A 22,446-nucleotide genomic window follows, 5' to 3' on the forward strand; every position below is an offset into this window, starting at 1 on the left:
AGAGGTAGCTCAGTCGGCTGTGAATCACGCCTCATAAAGCGGAAATCATTAGTTCGAATCCCTCTCACCCTCCCTTGTGTGGACACGTCATAAAAAATAAAAATAAAAAAAAATAAAAAATAAGTTAAAAGTATAAAGAAACGTGGTAGGAAACAACTCCAAAACACACGTGTGCTCAATTACTCACTCAAATAAAGAAGGTATATATTCTCACTCAAATCAGGGCCGTTGAGACAATCATATCTATTTTCAATGCACCCATCCTGGCCGTTGGAGTGTCCTCTCATCATATATATATATATATATATATTTTTTTCATCCACAGTTAACAGAGTGCTTAAAATATTTAGATTGAGAGTCACGAAAATCAAGCTAAAGTGGTTAAGAAGAAGATAATCGTATAACAGAACAACCCAATCACAAGAAAGTTTTTTTTAAAAAAATAGGAGTCGCTAAATAAAAAATGATTTAAGATTACATAAATACTAAAAAAATATAAAGAAATTTCCATGTTTGTAAATGTATGAGTGTATGACGCTCTCTCTGTCTCTTTGCTTTTTCTGTGCATAGTGAGTGCGACACCCTCTTCACACTCCAGTGCTCATTTTAATGGCGTGAGCGTCAAGGGTGACAGAACCGTACACCCGCACCCCCACATTGAAACGAAACCGTCTGAGACCAAAACCCTCCCTCTGTCTCGTTGTTTCTTTCCTTTCACAAAAAACGCGTTACCAAATCGAATCGGATATGAGATTCATGTAGAAGAAACACAGCGTCACATCCCAAACGAGTTGTCGCGTGCTTAAGAGAAACACTCCGTAGTAGCTGTGATTTTAGCGTCTCTGAGTCCGTTCTTGATGTGGGTTTTTGGATTTTGAGTCGTTGTTTGAATTTTTACATATACTTTTTTTTTGTTTCTTTCTTCTTTGTGTTTGTCTCTCTTTGTTTGGATAAAAAGATGGCTGAGAAAGATAGGTGGGGTACAGAGAACATGAAGAGGAATGGAGAGTTTGGAATGTCGTCGAGTGAGATCCCCAATCCAAATGCTTCCTACCTTAATCTTTCTCATCGTCACCATCATCATCATCAGCTCGTGAATGGTTCACCTATGAGCAGAGTTTCTCGGCAACCAGAGTCCTGTCCTTCGAGTTCTTTCTCTAATGGGCTTGGTTCCTCTGAGGATGGTTGGGTATTTCCAATTCCATTAGAGGAGGTTAATCAAACACCCGGCACCCATTACTCGAACATCAATGGGAGGCTGGTGGATGACATGGATTTGTCTGAGACTATGCACAGAATGCATATCGGTGATGAACAGAGGGATGGTACTAAGATGAGGGGATTTGAGGTGGGCCCTGATGGGTTTGGCTTTGGTGATGGTTATTTTGGAGGGACTATCCCGTGGAGTGGTGAACATGAAGGTTATAGCAATGGTGCTTCTGGTTATGAAGGGTTTCAATCCTCTCATCATGGAACTCCGGCGAGTTTCAACGATGATGTGGGGATGACATTGCTTGGTTTGGAGGGTGGATATAGAGGAAGTGATTCAATGGGGTCTTATCTCGATCATAATCAGTCTAATGCTTTCTACTCTGGCCCCAGTTGCAGCAAAAACCACATGAACTTTTTATTGGAGAAAAGAAATGAACGTGGAAATGGCTGTTACTATAGAGGGGTTCAACTGCAGAACCCAGCGACAAGTAGGCCTTACCATAATGAAACTTCTATTTGCTCACCGTGGGGTGAAAGGGATTCTAATGGAGTCAGGGGTCTAAGGGAACCATTGAATGTAGACCATTCCTTATGTAGTCGTCTAATACTAAATGAAGGGACTAGAGCAATCCCTAACAGCATGGTTCCTCCATCTGTTTTGTCTAGGAAAGGTGCAACTGATGTTGAGGCTTTCACTTGTGAGGATGGTTTCATCATACATGGGAACAGTTTGAATTATGGCATCGACAAGAAATGCAACGCTTCAAGGAGTCATAAGAAGAATTACTGGGATGAAATTGCAGAACAAAACCAACGAAGGAAAAGCTCTGAACTGGATGGATGCTTTATCTTTGGAAGAAGTTGTGAAAATGGTCCGAGTCAGAGGAGTGATTCACCATTGTTCTTGCCACTAACTTTTACTTCTTTGGATGAGGTCCAGGGCTATATATACTTCATAGCAAAGGATCAATATGGTTGTCGCCTATTACAAAAGGTGTTTGATGAGGGAACATGCCAAGACGTGCAAATCATTTTTAATGAAATTGTCAGTCACGTTGGGGAACTTGCGACGGACACATTTGGCAATTACCTTGTGCAGAAGTTGTTGGATGTGTGCAGTGAAGAACAGAGACTGCAGATTGTGCTAATGATGACCAACAAACCAGGACAACTCATCAGAATTTCTCTAAACACACATGGGTAAATCCTTCATATGTCACTTATCATTGCTGTTATCTTGGTGGAGTTTTGATTTTCTTTGCAACTTTTCTTGCTTCTGAATGAAATTGGTACTTTGGTATCAGCACGCGTGTTGTACAGAAGTTGATCGAGACTGTCAAAACTAGAAAACAGATTTCGCTAGTTAAGTCTGCACTTGAACGTGGTTTTCTTGATCTTATTAAGGATGTGAATGGCTATCATGTGATACAGCGTTCCTTGCAATACCTTAGCAATGAAGATAATACGGTATTGATTTTACATTTTGTTGCTTTTTCTTCTAATCTGGCTTTCCAATGTGGCTCTTAATCTCGAATGTTTTCATGAATTCTTTTCACTTCATATTGTGCCTTCTTATGTTCTTGAGATTTTTTTTTTTCCTTAGATTTTATATAATTTTTCCAATGTGGAATGTGCTTCTGTGCAAATCTCATTGTCATGCAAAAAGACAATATTTATTCCTAGTGCTTCATGATTGTAATTCATTTCTTGTAGATTGCATTTGGTTCTGAGTATCCTTAAAAACAACATGTTCTCTTCTAAGCCTGTTGTTTGAATCTTATACAAATGCAAATGCAATTAATGATGCCAACCTCAATTCAACCAAGCTTGACACCAGTTTCTTGGCTCGAGTTATATGTGTCCTTTTCACCATTCTGCTTTATAAGTATTTATTGCATAAGACAAGAGGAAGACCATCTGCTCTGTAACCATCTTTTCTTAGTATCCATTCTTATGTTTGGTCAACCAACTAATAAGTCTACATATCACCAGTGTTTCATTCAAGCTATCTGGGGCTGGCAACTTGAAACCTGTATAATCAACATCATTGGCTAACTTTTTCTTTCAAAGAGAACCAAATTTGCCTTCAAAGTCTACCAAATCAAAGGGATGATGCTTGAGATGTTTCGACATAAGCGTGGTGATCTATGAAAGTACTAGAAATTTTCCAGTCATTGAACTTGTGTATCCTGGGTGCTAATCTCTGAACTCTGATCCTGTATATTACTCCCCAAAATGGTGAAATCCAATGTTAGGAGTGATTGTTTTGATTGCCATGGCTCATTTTCGAAATTAATAAATTTATTTCACTTTTAGTTAGTCTTTTGCTTGATTCAGTGTTCTTTTAACTTTTCAAATATTTTCTTGGTTGCTTCCTGATCCTGATGTTCATGCTTTTTTGCAATTTCTTGATGTTTGAAAGCCCTGTTGCTATTTGTTCTTAAACTTGAGACCACGCTAGAAGGTATCTCAGCATTCTAGAACAGATTTTACTGGGACTTAAAGGCGTTTTAGCCCTCAACTATGGTGATGTTCCAACTTTTCTTGATAGCCCAATTCTAGATGTTGGGTTTCGTTCATTAGATAGTAGATACTATAAAAAGTATAAGCGGGGCATTTAAATTGCCTGACACAGCCAAACAGGCCTCTGATGTATAAACAAGGATTGATTATTGAAAGGCTTAACCTGAAGACAACCATGGAATGCCAATCCATTTGAAGGGCAGGGTTATAATTCACCACAGCACATGCTCACCAAAGATAGATGCATCAGTAACATTTTTTCTCGTCTTGAATTATGGAACTCAACTATAACATGGTACTATGCTATTTCATTGACCATTCTAGGAATTTTCCCAGAGATATACTTTTCCTGAAAAGCTATACTATGCTTTATCTCTGTGTTTTAACTCTGTATATGTTTTTTTTGTAGGATCTGCTATTTTTTTTTTTTTTTTGTTGAAACAGATTCTAAACTTGTTTTGTCCGTGTTCATCTTTGCAGTTTATTTTAGTTGCCGCTGCAAAGTATTGTGTGGACATTGCAACTCATAGGCATGGATGTTGTGTCTTGCAACGCTGCATTTCACATTCAACAGGGGAACATCGAGATAAGTTGGTTACTGAAATCACTAGAAATGGGCTTCTCCTCGCTCAAGATCCTTTTGGGTAATTACGAACACCGGAATCGTGTTACATTGTTTGCTGACCATAAATCCTTATTCTAGCATGATAAACCATGAGTAAACTTTGGCATATGTATTCTTACTGCCTTTTGATGAGTAAAAAAGTTTCAGCCGCCAAAATTTTCTTTAACTCACCTTGAGATATATGTGTAAGCATGGGTTAAAAATTATGGAGCTATTGACATATCTGTCATGCATTTTTTATGCTGCCAATTTTATTGCATTGTAGACATTCTTAATGGAGATTTCACAGTGACACAATTGTTAGTATTTCTATGATCTATGATTTATTTTATTACTGTGACAAAACTTTGATCTGCTCATGTTCCTTCTATGCTACGTTAGTAGGGTACTGCACTGACTGGGTGTATATATCTGACATGAATACACTATGCCCATTGCCCAATATGTTAAACTCTTAGTGCTCAAAATGGTATCTCTGCACACTTATGTGGTGATGTCTTCAACTCTGAAGAAAATATAAAATATCACATAGTATCCTTGTTATGGAGAAGATGTTACTTTTTGGCCACTTTTCATTGTAATTCTGCCCAACTAAGCCTTAATCCCAAAGAAGTAGGTTCGTTTTTATGTGCTTATTAGGAGACAAAATACATATGCCTAAGCTATTATGTTCTTTATGAAGATTTTGCAATCTGCATACCTGAGATATATGGATTGAATTGAAATAAAGGTGGATTTATTACTACCTGAATATCACATCTTCCTTGATGGATTTATTTTTGTTAGACATCCAGTCCTAATTGGCCTGGTTTCTGCACTAAACTAAAATTCTTGAAAGAACATTTTTTTTTTTTTTTTTTTAATTTTGTGGGGGGGTGGGTTGTTTCCATTTGTGTTATGTAAGCAGCTGCGGAGATACTGTACATATTTGTCACTAAAGGTTGGTACTTAAAAAGTATTACTGTATAGTTGTGCTTGTAACTCAATCACAGTGCATTACCTCAAGTATTTGGTTATTGGCAACATATAATTTGCACGAATCTTTTGTTGCCGTTGCTCTCAATGGCCCTTCTTCCTTCTTTTCTCACTCAAGATAATGGGATCTTTACTTACTACCTTGTACTCTCGAATATGGTCATCAGGTTATTGAGTAATTCTAAAAGTCACTCTTATATCCTTCTTGTGTCATTCTAGGAATGAAGTGACTTTAAAAATCACTATTTGATTAAAATTTAATAATAATCAATCACAAAGTTAATGAAGATTTTAGAAATCACATCATTCTTGAAGTGACACAAGAATGACTTGTAGCATTACTCTGTGACATTGGTAGGTGTATACGTATCTGACTGACATGTGAGAGTATCAAGTTTGAAAATACACAATAAGTTGGTTTCAATTGTAATGACACAGTGAGTTGACATCCTAATATTGTTGATTAAAGGCTCTTGAGAAGTTTTTCATGAACTAGACTATTGCTCATTTTCCGTTTTTCTTTCTATGCTACTGTAGCATTGATGAATTCTTGAGTTTCCAACTAAACCAATCTATCTCATGGCCTCATGGGCTATGGTTGTGGTGCACAAGATATTTTTGTATAATACCAAATCAACTTGATTCATGCATGGTTCCATATCTCCAAATTTGCTTACAGCATTGCACTTATTTAAATTGTTTCACTGTCTAGTTTCTCCTTACTATTGTGACATCCACATCATTTCTACAATTATGGACATAATGTGATTGAAGAACAGCCATTTGACTGCTCTATTTATTTATTCATCTGCCAGACCTTATCTATAATTATATGGCATTCAAAAGGATTCATTGATATCAGAATCTGTATTTCAATTTATTGGTTGATAAACGTAAAATTCTATGCTTTTATCTGTGAAATACTGTAGTCCCGGAAAAGGCATAGATTGATTCTGACTCAATATGTTGCTCTTTTTGCGATTCAGAAACTATGTTGTTCAGTATATCATAGAGATGAAGATCCCAGCTGCAAGTGCGAAATTGATGTCTCAGTTTAAGGGGAACTACGTACAGCTTTCAATGCAGAAATTTAGCAGTCACGTGGTTGAAAAATGCCTTAAGCATTTTGAAGAGAGCAGGTCAAGAATCATCCGTGAATTGCTCTCTGTGTCTCACTTTGAGCAGTTATTGCAAGACCCTTTTGGCAACTATGTCATTCAATCTGCTTTAGCAGTTACCAAGGTATAAGAACCATGATTCCTTCTAAAAAATGCTTTATTTTTAATGCTGAAGAACCTCTCTCTCTCATGTCCTTACTTTTGATTTACTTCAGGGCCCTCTTCATGCTTCACTGGTTGAAGAAGTGCGGCGCCACAATGTCTTGCGCACCAGCCCATATTGCAAGAGGATTTTCTCACGGAAACTCATGAAGGACTAATTTGTATTACATTGTAGTAAGCTTGTTGTTGTTCTCTGAAGATTTACCAAGATGTTCTTGTCCACCTTCAATAAGTACACTTCTCTATCTTAGGCACTAGTGTATTAAATGTACTTCAGAATCTTTTGTTGAACTCTAGCTGAGAAATTCGCAATGCAGGCTCTGTGGATGACTTCCATGAGTCTGAGAAGTGTAGAAGTCATGTTTTGCTTCCAATTGCTCATGATGCAGATGTGCCTTATATATATTTCTGTTGTCTTCTTGTCGATCTAAATTTAGTAATTTATGATGTATGATATAACTGCTATACAGTTAGATTTGACGTGTTAGTAAAAATCAACTATTGATTTTTTTTTCTTTTTCTTTTACAAGCATGAATCCTAAAGCTAATTTACGATGTCGTTTTTATGGTAATACGATAATATCATACTACATAGAATATCGTTTCATGGTAATACGATAATATCATATTACATAGAATATCGTTTCATGTATATATATATATATATATATATATATATAGGCAGTTAACGGTTAACGATTAGTGCAATTAGCCGTAAAATCACTATTCTTTTACTTTAAGTGTATTTTCCCGTAAAATCAAATATTAAAAGTAAGAAGTTGAAGTAGTAAGCCTTACATATCCATTTATGATCTTACTACCAAGGTAGTTGCCACATTTTTAATGTATTTGATTAACCATTAACTAAATAGAGTCCCCAAGGAATAGTTCAATCGGCTAGAGACCACGACTTATGAAGCGAAGGTCACTAGTTCGAATCCCTCCTCCCCCCTCTTGTGTGGACATGTCAAAAAATAATAATAATAAAAAAAAAATAATAACTAAATGGAATAACAAAATAGTCAATGTATTTTTTTCTTCGACAAAAGAACGAGAAGGTAGATGTTGCTACAAAGTGGTCAATAAAGAAAGCCCTTTTTGCAGAAAGGAATATAGGGCAAAAAGTACTTTGAGGTAATTAATGAAGAAGGAAATGTACACTTAACGCATATACGGATCAAGATCCTTGCAATACCTCAAATTCTAGCCGTTCATTTGTAATGAATGGTTATGAATATGCCACGTTACCGATATCTAGAAGAAATAGGAAAAAAAAAAAAAACAATGAAGAAGGGGTGGTCGGCCACCTGACGAACTGTTTTGGAGTAACTGACTACTCCGATCAACTATTTGGAAGTGATCAGTCACCCCTATCAATTGTTTGGAGGTGGCAGAACTACCCTCAAAATTTATTTGAGGGTAGTTTCTCACTCTTATTGGTTGGTTTGAGTATGATTAATCACCTTCATTAGCTTATTAGGGGTGGTTGACTACCTAAAAAACTAGTTGGGACTCAAAACAGCTGATGGGGCGGGCAACTACTTTTATAAACTACTTTAGGGATGGCTGAACTAACTCCAAGCCTGTTTGAGGGTGGCCGACCACTCAAACAATAGTTTATGGTGGGTGGTTGCCACCACCTCAAAAACTAGTTTAGGGAATGGTAAGAAATAGGCTTGAAGGTGGTCTAGTCACCCCTAAAGAGTTGATGAGGGTGGATTCCCACTTCTTTCTTTTCAATTTTTTGTTTCTTATTTTGTTCTAGGCATTTATGACGGGGCACATCTATAGTCGTTTGTTACAAACGAACGGTTGAGATTTGAGTATTGTATGCCTGGCAATACCTAGAATATTACAGAGATCCTGATCTCAGATATACTAACTCAAATGGTATAAATAAGGCTTCGTAGAATTTCAGTTTGCGCTTGTTTTTATTGATAATAGAGGGCCTAGGAAAGTACAACTTTCGATGATACAAACCCATTTTTATATTTTTATATGCCACAAAAATCAGCAGATATATTTACACGACCATTGCCCCCCAAGAGGCTAAGATCCTATTTTTCTACCTGCCATCTAAGGCTCTAAGCACCAAGGAAAAGCAAGAGGAAGAAGAAAATTTCCTTCATTTCGAGTAGATTTCAGAGACAATTGCATCTTGCAGTGCGATGAATGCAGAGGTGGTTTGAGTTTGAGCCAGGAGGAGATGCCCCCACACTCAACCTTGGTAATTTCCAAAAGGATTTTCCATTAAAATTGTCTCAAATATAGGAATCGCTGGCCTTTTCTCCTTCCTTTTTTTTTTTCCCCCCCTTTTGTTGACTTACGAAAGAATAGCATTCAAATACAGGACCTGCTTCAGTTTACACAAACCACAGAAGAGATTCCCCTTCTCCCGCTTTGGAAAAAAAAAAAAAAAAAACAACAGAAGAGATAAAAGGATTAAGATAATCTCATATAATGTTTAATGGAAGCAGATTGTACCATATCTTATTTTAGGTGATAATAGATAAAAGTTCTCAAACTGAGGCAACCATATGACAGGATTAAGGCCACCTTAACCACAACACAAACAGCAAACTATTAAAACCGCAAATTAGATATACTCGTTATGAGTAACACTATTTAGTATATTGTTATACGACTGTCATATAACCGAGATAAGGTAACAATGAAAATCAACCCTTGTTTTTTCATTGCCACATCATCTAATTGTATGGCAGTCGTATAACAGTCTACTAAATAATATTATTCAACATGACACAGAGACTAATGGCTCAAGCATCCCCATGCCCTATCAGTGCCAAAAGCATATTTTCATAATCTCCATTAGTGTCCTTGACAATGGCACGATCCAGAGGGACGCTGCTTCTTCGGTGGTATTCATCCCTTATAAACTTCATGTCAACCTCGGCCCTTGTAGCGATAACCCTAGTGAGTGCTCCTTCATCTGTTCCTCGTTTGTTAATTGCCAGCCGAAGAATCTTCTCAAAATACTTCTCAGGACGATTCAAGCACTTAACTGTGGCCCTCAGTATTGCAAGAAACTCATCCTTAGGGTCAGTCTTCAGATCCTGCATGCAAGTTGAAATTACCACCCTTAGAGACCATGGATAATATAAGTTGCACAAAGTCTAAAATATGTCTACACATAAAGTTTCTTCACTAACTCCCAAGAAAATGACATCACTCTGTTTTGATTCAAAGAGCCCCTGAATTCCCATGAGAAACCCAAACCATTCCAAGCCAAAGTGCCATGCTATATAACTCAATTAATAGCAAGATGTAAGGTAAAAATGAGAACAAAAATAACTGCCCAGGACATCTTTCTGAAGTCACATAGAGCTCAATTCCCTACCTTGTTGATGTCATTTCCGAATTCATTTTTATAGTGATTCAGAGTGGCATTGATCTGTGCTTTGCTCCTTGTAGCCAAAATCCTGATAATATCCTCATGATTGTAAGCCTTCTCTGAAATCTTCTCGTGGAGTATTTTAGCCTCTGACTTAGCCAGAGTCATGTTCACTTCATCTCCCTCATATCGGTATGAGCTTACAAGAGGCACCAAAAGCTGGGAGGAACAAAATAATATAATAAAGTCAATACTACTTTGGATTTAACTGAAGAAGGACTAAGATAATCTTAAATGGACTTTTTGAAGAAAGAAAATGCCCACAAATTTCAAATTTCATAGTAAGAAGCTCATAACAGAAGCGACTTCGTAAATATTCACTCGCCATTTTTCTAAATACAATCATTGCCCTACTCTGTTCCACTGTCGCAGTCCAATATACATGACACTGTAGTTTTCACCCATAAGTTTAGGAACTTGCAACTGGTTTCACAAGAACCAACATGTTCTTGTCACAAAATCCCTTTAGTCTTTTAAAGGCACAGATGCAAAGTTTCAATTCTGGAAAGCAAGGAATTATTGTTATCATAAGACACGGTTTCAGATTGGAAGAAAGTATGTGCATTTCAGCTATTCTTCAAAAGCTTTCAAACAGTTTTCTTTGAGAGGTAAGAGTAATGCAAAAATATGAGAAAACTGTTTTCTGAGTGAAGAAAGAAGACTTCAATTGTCAATAGAAATCTAACACCTGGGCACAAGAAATCCTAAAGAAAGCCTGAAAACTTTAATTAGTAAAATTTCCTTCTAAACCCAAAAGTGTTAATGATTTAGAAGCTGCACCTTGCAGAAATCCCCAGTTGTGTGGTATGCAACATCCTCTTCAAGAGATTTCTTATACCGAGCATGATAAGCCTGCCTTACCAGAAGTAGATCATGTGAAGATCTCGTGCACGCTATTTCCACAAGAACCTGATTGCTTGAAGTCCACCTCTTTGTTGCTTCATTGGCCAAAAGTGCATCACGTTCAGCGGGATCAAGTGTCCAGAGCACTACCACTCTCTGATGGGAAGAGATCGAAAATGCAAATAAATCATCCCAACATTGACTTAAGCAACAATAACATGTTCTGATTCTGTATAAAATTTCAATTTCAACTGAGGATGATATATATGAGATCCTTAAGTTGTGCCTGTTCTTGGTAGATTCCTCATGCCAGTCAAGAAAATGGGTGATAAATATTCTCAAGTAAACCAAAAAGAAAATGCAATCCAAAACTGACCTCAAAGTCATTTGTAAGTTCTTTGTTCAATGCTTTGAGGAGATCTTCTCCATAAGTTTCAGCATAAGTTTGCCGAATCAACTTTCTTTGAGCAGCATTTCTATGTCCCAAGATGGAGATAACCAACCCCTCATTTGTTCCCCATCCTGCAACGATATTGATCAAGATCAGCTTCATCTAAGTATTCAAACATGGAAGCAAATGCACCAACATATCATCATCATCATTGAAAATATATAAAAGGTGTATACAAAACGATTTTATTGTATATTTAGAAGAGGCAAAGGTTCTTAAATCACACGCGCGCGCGCGAAAAGATGTCACGAAAGAAGATCAACCAAAATCTAGAATCCTAGATCAATCTCCCTAATACATATTATATGAATATTCAAAGCACAGATTCAAACACCCTTTTAATAGTACTACATCGAGCACACTATCCAAAATAATATAGCTCCAATAATTTAACAAATCATTTTCAGATCAACGTCTTCTTTTTCCAAAAAAGCAACGGATCGCGATCTTTTTTACAGATCCAAGGTAGAAGCAAAGAACAATCTGTAAGTTAGGCACACAAGTTTTCGGAATTGGATCGTCAAGGAGAATTAACACCGATCGGATCGCAGACCTTCGAAAGCTTTCCGGAGTTGCTCGCAGTCTTCCGGCACAGAGGGGATCGTCTCAGGTAGTGTGAGAGTCGACATTTTTTTATATGTTTTTTTCTTTGCGTCTGCTGTGTGAGAAAAGAAACGAGAACGAGAGAAACAGACAAGTGAATGTCACTTTTTGTAGGCAAAGTTACTACAAATGGCAATCTGGCCTTGTAGAGAACGACGACGTAGCTATACGTAACACTGTAACAGGAAGAAGGCTAGAAGCCTAGAAGCATTTAGGGTGAATATTTTATTAGCATGTAAATACAAACATTAAAATGGTTTATGAGAAATGTTAAGTGTTTTTTTTTTTTTTTTTTTATAATTTAAAAGGTGGGAAGGGGCGACCAGTGTAGTTTCCCCCCTTAGGCATTACCATTGGGGTTCCCACCCGCTGTGGAATGTTCGGTTTGAGCCATAGCTACTGTCTGGGAAGGCGAGCACGTCACCACAACCCCACAAAGGTGTGAGCCAGTAGAGCCCCTTCAAAGTAGCATCTGGTTCACGCATCTACTACCGCAAGCGGATTCGAACACGCAACCACTAGGATGAAATGAATTCTTTTACCAACTCAACCACCACCCTTGTGGTGAGAAATGTTAAGTGTTAATAACATTATGTTAGGGTTAATTAGATATAGATTTGGCCTATGTTAAATAATAACCATCAGAAGAAGAGGAGATCTCAAGACCAAGAAAATAGATGAGATGGCCAAGAACTTTCATCTCAAAGTGCTAACTGAGAAACTGTTTAAGTTCTTGAATACCAGATGTCATCTTTGTCGACGTTGAGGGCACACTATTGACAGATGTTGGCATAAGGGAAAATCTAATGCACCCACAGCAGAAGTTACTCATACTGAGAGTGGTTCATCTCTAGCTGGTTCATCTCCAGCTGCTCCCTCTTTAGTTACACCCTTTTCAGTTGCTCTCTCTGGCCACGCATCAGGATCCAGTGTCACCTTATCTGCAGCTAACTTCGAGACAATAGTCAACTAGGTCGTCCTATCTCGTTCTAGTAATGCATCTTTTTCTGTCCTCTCAGTTTTGCCAGGTACCTCTTCCCCTTGGCTCTTTGACTCTGCTTGTTGCAATCACATGACACTTCACCCTACTTCTTCTACCACATCTGTACCTTCACCTCATTCCTCATTGATTCGCACAGCTCATGGCTCCATTATGACTGTTAAAAATATAGGCACTATCAATACACCTTCCCTTTCTGTTCCTGAAGTTTTTCATGTGCCTGAATTGTCCTTTAATCTTCTTTTTGTTGGCCAACTGTGTGAACTTGGATATCGACTTGTTTTTGACTTTTCTAGTGTGCATGTATAGGATCCTCGTACGAGTTAGACCATTGGGACCGGGCGTAGAATTGGGCGTATGTTCGAACTCTCATCCTTACATCTCCTCGCCACTGGCGTCTTTGCTGCTGCCTCTTCGTCGTCACCATCTCTTGCACTTTGGCATTCGCGTCTTAGTCATGCATCTATCTCTCACGTTCAACTTTTAGTTTCAAAGGGTTTGTTAGGTTCAGTTTCCAATAGTTCTTTTGATTGTAGTTCATGTCAACTTGGTAAACAACCGGCTTTACTTTTTAATAATAGTGAGTCTCATGCTACTGCATCTTTTGATTTAATTCATTCTGATGTTTGGGGATCTTCTCCTGTTACTAGTATGAGTGGTTCACGTTATTTTGTTATTTTTGTTGATGATTTCTCTCGTTACACTTAGGTGTTTTTAATGAAATCTCATTCTAAATTATTGGACATTTATCAAACTTTTGTCAAAATGGTTTAAATCCAATTTTCAAAACCCATCAAAGCTTTTCGTTCTAATAATGCTTTAGAATATACTCAATATGATTTTCAAGCCATTCTCAAACATTATGGCATTGTTCCTCACTTGTCGTGTCCAGGCACCTCACAACAAAATGGTCAGCTGAACGTAAACTTAGGCACATTTTAGACATTGTCCGTGCTCTTCTCATTTCCACATCTGTTCCTACCCCGTTTTGGGGTGAAGCCACTCTCATGGCTGTCTGCAAGATCAATAGGTTGCCTACCCCTATCCTTGATAATTTCACTCCTGACGAGCGGTTGTTTGGCTGTATCCGTTCATATCACCATCTTCGTGTCTTTGGTTTTGCCTGTTTTGTTTTACTCTAGCCTCATAAGTGTACCAAACTCTAGCCTCATTCTCGATTGTGTTGTTTTCTTGGATATGGAGTGGAACAAAAGGGCTACTGGTGTTATGATCCTGTGTCTCATTGTATTCACATCTCCTGTCATGTAGTTTTTTGGGAGCATCGACTATTCCACGAAGTTGGAAAATTCAGCATGCCATCATTCCCTCCCTTTACTACCCTTCTTGAATTTCCTCTTTCTCCTACTCTCACCACCAATGTCTTGCCAAAGTCTCTCTCGATCGAACAACAATCATCTGATGACCTCGACGCCGCTTCGCCTGCGTCACCAGGTTCTGATGCCCTCGACACCGCTTTGCCTGCGTCACCAGGTTCGGATGCCCTCGACGTCGCTTTGCCTGCGTCCCCAAGTTCTTCGCCTGCGTCCCCAGGTTCTGTTCTATTCGAGGATCCCATCTACACTCCACCACCTGACCTTCGCCGATCGACCCGAGTAAGATCTCTCCCATCTCGTTTACAGGATTTTCATTGCTTTCATGCCTTAGCTACCTTGCATGAGCCTCACTCCTTTTGTGAGGCCTCCACTAACCCTCTTTGGCAAGCTGCGATGAAAGAGGAACTTGATGCTTTACACAAGAACAATACATGAGATCTGGTTGACTTACCTCTTGGAAAATCTGTGGTTGGGTGTAAGTGGATTTACAAAATCAAGACTTGTTCCGATAGTACTATTGATAGGTACAAGGTTCGACTTGTGGCCAGAGGTTTTACTCAGGAATATGGTGTGGATTATGAAGAGACTTTTGCTCCAGTTGCTCGCCTCTCTTCTGTGTGTGCTCTATTAGCTGTTGCAGCCTCTCGACATTGGTCACTTTGTCAAATGGATGACAAAAATGCCTTCATTAATGGTGATTTAAGTGAAGAAGTCTATATGCAGCCACCTCCTAGATTATTTTATCCTACAAACAAAGTTTGTCATCTTCGTCGAGCTCTATATGGACATAAGCAAGCACCTCGAGCATGGTTTGCTAAGTTTAGCATCATTATCTCTCGCTTTGGCTACTCTATCAGCTCTTATAATTTAGCCTTGTTTATTCACCGAATAGACCGGGGTACCATACTTCTTCTACTATATGTTGATGATATGATTATCACTAGAGATGATATCACTGGCATTTAGGAACTTAAACAGTTTCTCAGTCAGCACTTTGAGATGAAAGATCTTGGCCCTCTCAACTATTTTTTTGGTCTTGAGATCTCTTCTTTTGATGGTTATTATTTAACACTTGCCAAGTATATATCTGATCTGCTTTCCCAGGCCAATCTCACAGACAATAAGATTGTCGACACACCGACTGAGCATAATACTCGTCTCACTCTTTGTAACGCCCCGATATTTGAGCTAGCAAATATCGAAGTCGTGACGCTGCAACTTTAGAAAATACAATCTTACAGCGGAGTATGTATATTTTTTTCTTTTTCTATGACCTAGGAATAACTTACACAACACAGTTGAGCTGACTGAAATACCTCGAGGTGATATATTATTAAATAAAATAGAAACATGGTTTTCATTACAACATATGTATACACTAGGTGTACCAAATATATGCCACAGACGGCACCTAAATTAACATAGTAATATCTATTAAGTTTACACACATCACCATACATAATAAAAGCGATTAACATAAATGAGACTTGCTCCATAGAGTAAGCATAAATCCTGCAGCAGATGGTCTATCAACCATCAAAACCAGTAAAAGGACCATCGTCCTCACTTTCTATCCCTGCATCAAGATCTATGTAAAGATGACGTTATCATATTTACATAGGCAAACAAGTGAGTAATCTATTTTCCTAGATATAAAGACTAAAAAGACTAATTTGAACAAATAAGATTAAAGACTAAAATATATAATAATGAATGAGTTGTGAATGCAGCGTAATGACAGATTAGTTTGTGTTTTATGATAATCTTTCTTCAGACCTCTTCTCATGAGCTCTCAGCCCGCTTACGTCCGTTATGTCCCTCACACTTTAGAGGTTTACTTGTTTGGTGCTGGCAACTACACCGCCCCAGCTTAGTTATATATTAGGCCTTTTGGACGGTTATATACCCCCATCCACTGAGATACCGACAGTTCCTCGCGGCAATCCACCCAGCTTGTTCTTAAGGTGGCTATCTTATCAGCCCATTTTATTAGACACATTATGCAGCAGTTGTATTGCAAAATTATATCAATAAGACAAAATAAGAATTCCTATAACAATAAAACAAAGCTAGTACTCAGTAAGTATATCCATACTTACACTCCTTAGTGTAGTATTCTGCTCCACTTCTGCATATAATACATACATACAAACAATACTTAGTTCATTCTCCAATAATATCATTGTTTAAAGACACTCATCTTTTTATATTTATTTATTATCCGTCACTTCATCTTTACTTACTCATTTTATTATATTAATATAAAATAGTCATATATAACTAGTTAAATGACTGAATGTAAATGTTAAATGCATATTTCGGGGATGACCTCAAATAGTCTTTACTGCCAGAAATATGACATAAAAGAAATGACTGAATGTAAATGTTAAATGCATATTTCGGGGATGACCTCAATTAGTCTTTACCGCCAGAAATATGACATAAAAGAAATGACTGAATGTAAATGTTAAATGCATATTTCGGGGATGACCTCAATTAGTCTTTACCGCCAGAAATATGACATAAAAGAAATGACTGAATGTAAATGTTAAATGCATATTTCGGGGATGACCTCAATTAGTCTTTACCGCCAGAAATATGACATAAATTTAAATGACATAAAAGAAATGACTGAATGTAAATACTGTAAAGTAAATAATATATAGATAATATTATAAGTCCTTAATTGATTTTGTCCACTAACTCTTTATTATTAATTCACTTGTTCCATTACTTTATTTTACATTATACGCTTTATTGGGTCTTTAAACAATTAAATGAGGACAAGTAATAAAAGCAATAAATCATGATATTTATACATGAAACACTTACCCAATAATCCTTTAGAAGTAAAACTCCACCAAATCTTCTCTAGGTAGCTAGTTTTAGAAAAACGCTTGAACACTACAAGAAAGATCTAGGCTATATGGTATTTGAGTAGAACTAAGAAATAAAATGAAAGGAGGAGCAAACAATTTTACTTGTTCTAAGATTGTAAAAACTCAAGTGAAAGTGAATTTAGCTATAGGCTCTATTTATAAGAGAATGGATGGTTAGGATTTATTTTTACACATTTGATCTAAGGGTTGAGATGGATTTAACCAAAAGAATGAACCTAGTCCATATTTCATGCTCTATACCAATTGATATTTTCGTCCAAAATGAGGGCAGTGTATTCCGATCCATTTTTCAATGTCCAAACGTACTCCGATTGACATGAAATTTTGAGAGTAGATAGAGGACTCCGAGACAAACATTTTATATTTTTGGTTCGACTTCATCCGAGTTCGTTTGAGTCTACTTTGGCCTGTACAAAGTTTCCTATTCAACTTGGGCTTTAATCTATTTGCATTGGCCACTTGCCTTATTAAATAATTATAATCATGATATTTACTATAATCATCATTACTAGAAGACTTTAAGCTTTCAACAAAGGTGGCTAGCCTTGGTGTCTTTCTTTAGCAGTTTTAATCCCATTTAGACAGTATGAAAATTAAGACACTGCTTTTTAGGCCAAAAACTACAAAGCTTCAAATTAATTTATGACTTCACTAAACACCAACACAAATAATTTATTTACTAGATTGTGTTTAATTATGCTCATAAACATATTAGTGAAGCTAAATTTTAGAATTGAATGGATATACAAAAGATGTCAAAAATCAATGTAATATACTTGTAACACTAAATAGTTATTCAATATCATTAATCCATATATCATTGATCTAATTTATTCATTTATTCTTTTAATCTATTTAATATTGTTTTTATAAGAGTTTTAAAATCTAGGTCGTTACACTCTTCATGAAGGCGAGCCTCTTCATGATTTTACCTTATATCGGCATTTAGTTGGCAGTCTTGTTTACCTTACTGTCACTCGACTTGATATCTCGTTTGCTGTTCATCAGGTGAGTCAATTTATGGCTGCTCCTCGCTCCACTCATTTCTCAGCTGTCCTCTGCATTCTTTGGTACCTGAAGGGGACATTATTTCATGGGCTCTATTTCTCCTCTCAGTCTCCTCTACAATTGCATGCTTATACTGATGCTGATTGGGCGGGTGATCCGAAAGATCTTCTCTCTACCACTGGTTACTGTTTCTACTTGGCACATCGCTTATCTCTTGGCGAAGTAAGAAACAAACTGTTGTTGCTCGATCTAGCACTGAGGCAGAATATCGTGCTCTAGCTAATACTACCGCGGAGCTTCTTTGGTTGCGATGGCTGTTACAAGATGTGTGTCTCTCTTTCTTCTGCTTCTCTTGTATACTGTGACAACACGAGTGTTATTCATATTGCTCATAATGATGTTTTTCATGAACGGACAAAACATATTGAGATTGATTGTCATTTTTTCGTCATCATCTTCTTCAGGGCTCACTACAGCTTCATTCTATCACGTCTTATAATCAGCTCGCAAACATCTTTACAAAGTCACATCCTCCGGGGCGTTTTAGTGATCTTGTGTCCAACCTCAAGTTGGTCTCTCGCACTCCACCTTGAGCTTGTGGGGGGTTGTTAATAATATTATGTTAGAGTTATTTACTTTCTTTGGTATTCTAGGTCTACTAGGTTTACATTTCCTTATTCTACTAGATTTGTATTATTAGCCTATATATATAGGTCCCTTCTGTACATTATATAGTGTGATTCAATATACAACCTTATTCGCAACATTAAGAACATTACTCCTTATTCTTTTATTTTTATTTTTAAAAAATTAATTATTAAACTTGTAAGATCTATCTATGTGAAGGCAGATCCAATTTTAATTTTAAAAAATTAAGAACAAGAAAAGATGATAAAAAAAATAATAATAATGAAATAAAATAAAAAAAACCTTGAATAGATGCTATCATTTCTCGTGATCTTCATTTTATTTAAACTATTTTTTGAATAATTTGAAAGGGCAGTTTGACTGTGAATCATGATGAAGCTGTAAGCCATGGGCCAAAATAGTTGACATATTTTCTAAGATGTCTGGGTTTTAGGAAGGCTGTTAGGTATCCAAACACTTTTTTTCTAAATTTAATTTCTTAAATGATCAGAACTCTACATTCATTTAAGAAAAAAATATATATATAAATCTATTTATTTATTAAATAAATCAGATTATTTAGACAAAAAAATGTTGAGATATCTAACATTATTCTTTCGATGCGGGGAAGCCTGTCGGCTGCCTCTAATGCAATTGATGCAAGGAGACGTGTAGAATAAACAATAAAAAACCTCAATTTAATTTTGTTAATTCGCGCGTGAATACGGAAAGAAAAGCCTTCTCTCAGCCTTTTGGGTGGGGAAATGCTTTTAAGCTTTTTTATTCTTCCTACAATGTCAATGTTCACGGCATCAATTATCAATATCTGCTGATTCCCTAGGAACGTTAGATCAGGATATTTTTGCACTTGGGTGCCCGAAAGAGCCAGGGATTGTGGAGCTTATTTGCTGTAAGTTCAAAGTTGTTACGGGATTGCCCGGGGTAAGTTCAGGGCTAGTGGGCCTTGCAATTTTTTTATTTATAAAATGAATAATTTTAAAAGTTTTTATTGTCATTAAAAAAATGAGGTAATTTTTAAAATCACCATTCGATCAAAATTCAATAATAATCAATAATAAACTCAATGGTAATTTATGAACCACATCATTCTTAGAGAGACGCAATAAAAACATAAGAGATTAGAGTGACTTGTAACATTATATTATAAAACTATCAGAAGTGCTTACAATTTTAGTAGATAATCCAAATTCATGAAGTACATAGAAAAGCAAAACAACTCTCAAAATATATAAAAACCAGGTGCTCTCCTCCTCCTTGTGTTATAATCGTCCTAGGTGAAAATTATTTTATAAAAACCAAGTGAGAAATAAGAGTAACTTTTTTTTTTCTTTTTTTCTTTTTTTTTTATAAAATAATTTCCACATTAATCTCCAAATTGTCTTTTGCCTAGCTGCTACATTGACTTATTTAGAAGGAAAAAAAATAAAAATAAAAAGGAATTTTCAACACTCGAAATTGCCGTACAATAAAACACAAATAAACGTTCAAAATGAAGTTCAAATGACGCTTCGAACGGATGCCTTCCAATGTGTTCATTCGGAGCTCATAGGGCTGACGTTCGAATGACATTTGAAGCTCACTGGAAGTGGCGTTCAAACGTGCTTTGAGCGGACGTTCACTTCAATTTTCACGACGCAGAGAAAGATGACTCCAATGCCAGCAAATATAAGGAAACATTACTCACAAATAGTCTGTGTAAGAAAGATAAGAAATCTCACTGTAATTCCTTTGATTTGCACGTGAATACCATGGTTATTCTCTCAATATTACTCAAAACTCAAATAGTTTCCAAACTGTCTTTTCCCCCTCTCCTACAGTTTTTTTTTTTTAATGGGCAAAATAAAATTCATTAAAGCTACGAAGTGAAACTATATCAAGATATTATTCAAACTCCATAATTTTCAAATTGTCATTTTCCTAACGACTCCAGTGATGTTTTTTTGTGGGTGAGATAAAATTCATTAAAGCTAGTAGTGGGTGGGATAGCTCATAGCTGCTACAGTGATTCATTTACAGAGAAATAGAACTAAAACTTCAAACGGATACGGGATACCTTTTGGAAAGTTCAAGAATGTTTCATTCGAAGTTTACACGAAGTGGCATTTGGATCAATAAATCTTTCTTGCCACAAGATAAACAATTAAATAATTTTCCAACGAACGAATACAAATCAAATTAATAACAAAAGTACTGTTAGAATAAATTTAACACATCGCGCATTGATACCAACCTGAGCACTTCAACTTTAACGTCTTTGTAGTTGTAATGACTTCAAAAAAAAGAAAAAAAAAAAAAACTTAAAACACACTATAGTGGTAGACTCCGATGACTGGTTTCCACCGGCAAGTAGAAGTCTAGAGGTGGGAGTGACATAACACAAGACTAACCCTGTGTAACCTCAAAGGCAAATTTAGACGTGGTCACAGGTCTTAATGTCACTGCAAGTTGATATAAAAACACTAGGCATGCTGCAATTCAAATCAACAACCATTATGAGTAACAGTGTAACACTACTCCTTCATCCTAGATTTTCACACCAATTTGACACCAACTAATGTGATATATTTTAAGTAGCTTTTTGTAAATGACATAGAAAGGCACTTAAAATAAGCCACATCAAAACCAGCTTAAAGAATAGCATGACTCGAAAGATAATGCCATAATGGCAAATGGTGATTAATAAATCTCACATGTTTCAATGAACACATTGCCCCCCTAGAAATATAGCAATATTGGAAGCAGGACCCAAAAGAATTTAGTAAAACCTAAATAAATTTGAGAGGGAGGGTAAATCAACTGATAACAAGACTACATCCAAACAAAACATGTTTAACCATATTGTAGGAGTCTAACAACCATTTAAAAAAAAAAAAGATTAAAAAGCAAAGGGAAACAAAAAAAAAATCATTCACATGAATGAACATGTCCTGGTGATAGTTTCTATCTACTCATAAATTTCTAAAAATGCTGCGTCATAGGCTGCCATTGCAAGAAAGAGGTACCCGAAAGTTAGACCCCAAATGAACTGAGGAAGCATTCATATGAGCCTGCAACAGCCACATGTAAAGGCATGCGAATTGCATCCATCTTTAGGCAACCACAGCTACTAAAACTCCGTGGTCGGCTGAATCTTTTAATATCAGCAAGGTTGAGAACTACGGTACGGTTAAAAGTCAAAATCCCCATGGATGAAGGACTCAAATGAAATGTGAGTGTCAACTCTTACCAATCAGGACATTATCAAAGAAAAAATGGTAAGACAGTAGATTGCAACCAGCATGAACATCATATCCACCATCTGTGAAGCAAAACCAGCACCACAGCAAGCACATCTCAGCAAACAGCAAACAGCAAAATTCACCTTTCCCGACCACAACTATATAAGGACAATACACGATCCACAATGAGAAATTCCATTAACAGAAGAAATAATAATCAAAATTGCATATTTAAAAAGAAAAATGAAAAAAGAAAATCATTGAGATGGAAGGAAAGAAAGGCAAAATGATATAGAGTAAACCAAAAATAATGACCCACAGGCAGGGATTCTCAAACAACGTAATAAAAACTATTCTGGAACTCTTGAAATGGTACAAACCTATAGAAATTAATACATGAACTGCGATCAAACA

General features: G+C 36.6%; 2 protein-coding genes and 2 long non-coding RNA genes across 4 annotated transcripts; 1 reads left to right on the forward strand and 3 right to left on the reverse strand.

Annotated features, from left to right (window-relative positions):
- Positions 1–958: 958 nt before the first annotated feature.
- LOC132191017 (putative pumilio homolog 7, chloroplastic) lies at positions 959–6,965 on the forward strand. Its single transcript, XM_059606036.1, has 5 exons — positions 959–2,412; positions 2,517–2,679; positions 4,216–4,379; positions 6,322–6,577; positions 6,669–6,965. Exons 1-5 carry the CDS (start codon positions 959–961, stop codon positions 6,771–6,773), a joined length of 2,142 nt encoding a protein of 713 aa, XP_059462019.1. The 3' UTR covers positions 6,774–6,965.
- Positions 6,966–9,049: 2,084 nt separating this feature from the next.
- On the reverse strand, positions 9,050–12,045 carry LOC132189399 (annexin Gh1-like). Its single transcript, XM_059604136.1, has 5 exons — positions 11,875–12,045; positions 11,247–11,392; positions 10,808–11,026; positions 9,974–10,186; positions 9,050–9,689 (listed from the first exon to the last, which is right to left on the reverse strand). Exons 1-5 carry the CDS (start codon positions 11,948–11,950, stop codon positions 9,393–9,395), a joined length of 951 nt encoding a protein of 316 aa, XP_059460119.1. The 5' UTR covers positions 11,951–12,045; the 3' UTR covers positions 9,050–9,392.
- A 3,517-nt stretch (positions 12,046–15,562) lies between these two features.
- On the reverse strand, positions 15,563–17,317 carry LOC132190571 (uncharacterized). The gene is made up of 2 exons (XR_009441147.1): positions 17,091–17,317; positions 15,563–15,846 (listed from the first exon to the last, which is right to left on the reverse strand). It is a non-coding gene; the product is annotated as an uncharacterized LOC132190571 (long non-coding RNA).
- A 4,291-nt stretch (positions 17,318–21,608) lies between these two features.
- LOC132190144 (uncharacterized) lies at positions 21,609–22,446 on the reverse strand. The gene is made up of 2 exons (XR_009441093.1): positions 22,413–22,446; positions 21,609–22,190 (listed from the first exon to the last, which is right to left on the reverse strand). It is a non-coding gene; the product is annotated as an uncharacterized LOC132190144 (long non-coding RNA).

Source organism: Corylus avellana, chromosome ca8 (assembly GCF_901000735.1).
Source record: "Corylus avellana chromosome ca8, CavTom2PMs-1.0".
NCBI lineage: Eukaryota > Viridiplantae > Streptophyta > Magnoliopsida > Fagales > Betulaceae > Corylus > Corylus avellana.

Coding starts and splice junctions, on each gene's coding strand:
- LOC132189399 (XM_059604136.1), bottom strand. CDS start 11,950: ATGTCGACTCTCACACTACCTGAGACGATCCCCTCTGTGCCGGAAGAC. Junction 11,027..11,246: donor AACTTACAAATGACTTTGAG/GTCAGTTTTGGA, acceptor TCTTCCCATCAG/AGAGTGGTAGTGCTCTGGAC. Junction 10,187..10,807: donor CAACTGGGGATTTCTGCAAG/GTGCAGCTTCTA, acceptor TGTTCCTCCCAG/CTTTTGGTGCCTCTTGTAAG.
- LOC132191017 (XM_059606036.1), top strand. CDS start 959: ATGGCTGAGAAAGATAGGTGGGGTACAGAGAACATGAAGAGGAATGGA. Junction 4,380..6,321: donor CTCGCTCAAGATCCTTTTGG/GTAATTACGAAC, acceptor TTTGCGATTCAG/AAACTATGTTGTTCAGTATA. Junction 6,578..6,668: donor CTGCTTTAGCAGTTACCAAG/GTATAAGAACCA, acceptor GATTTACTTCAG/GGCCCTCTTCATGCTTCACT.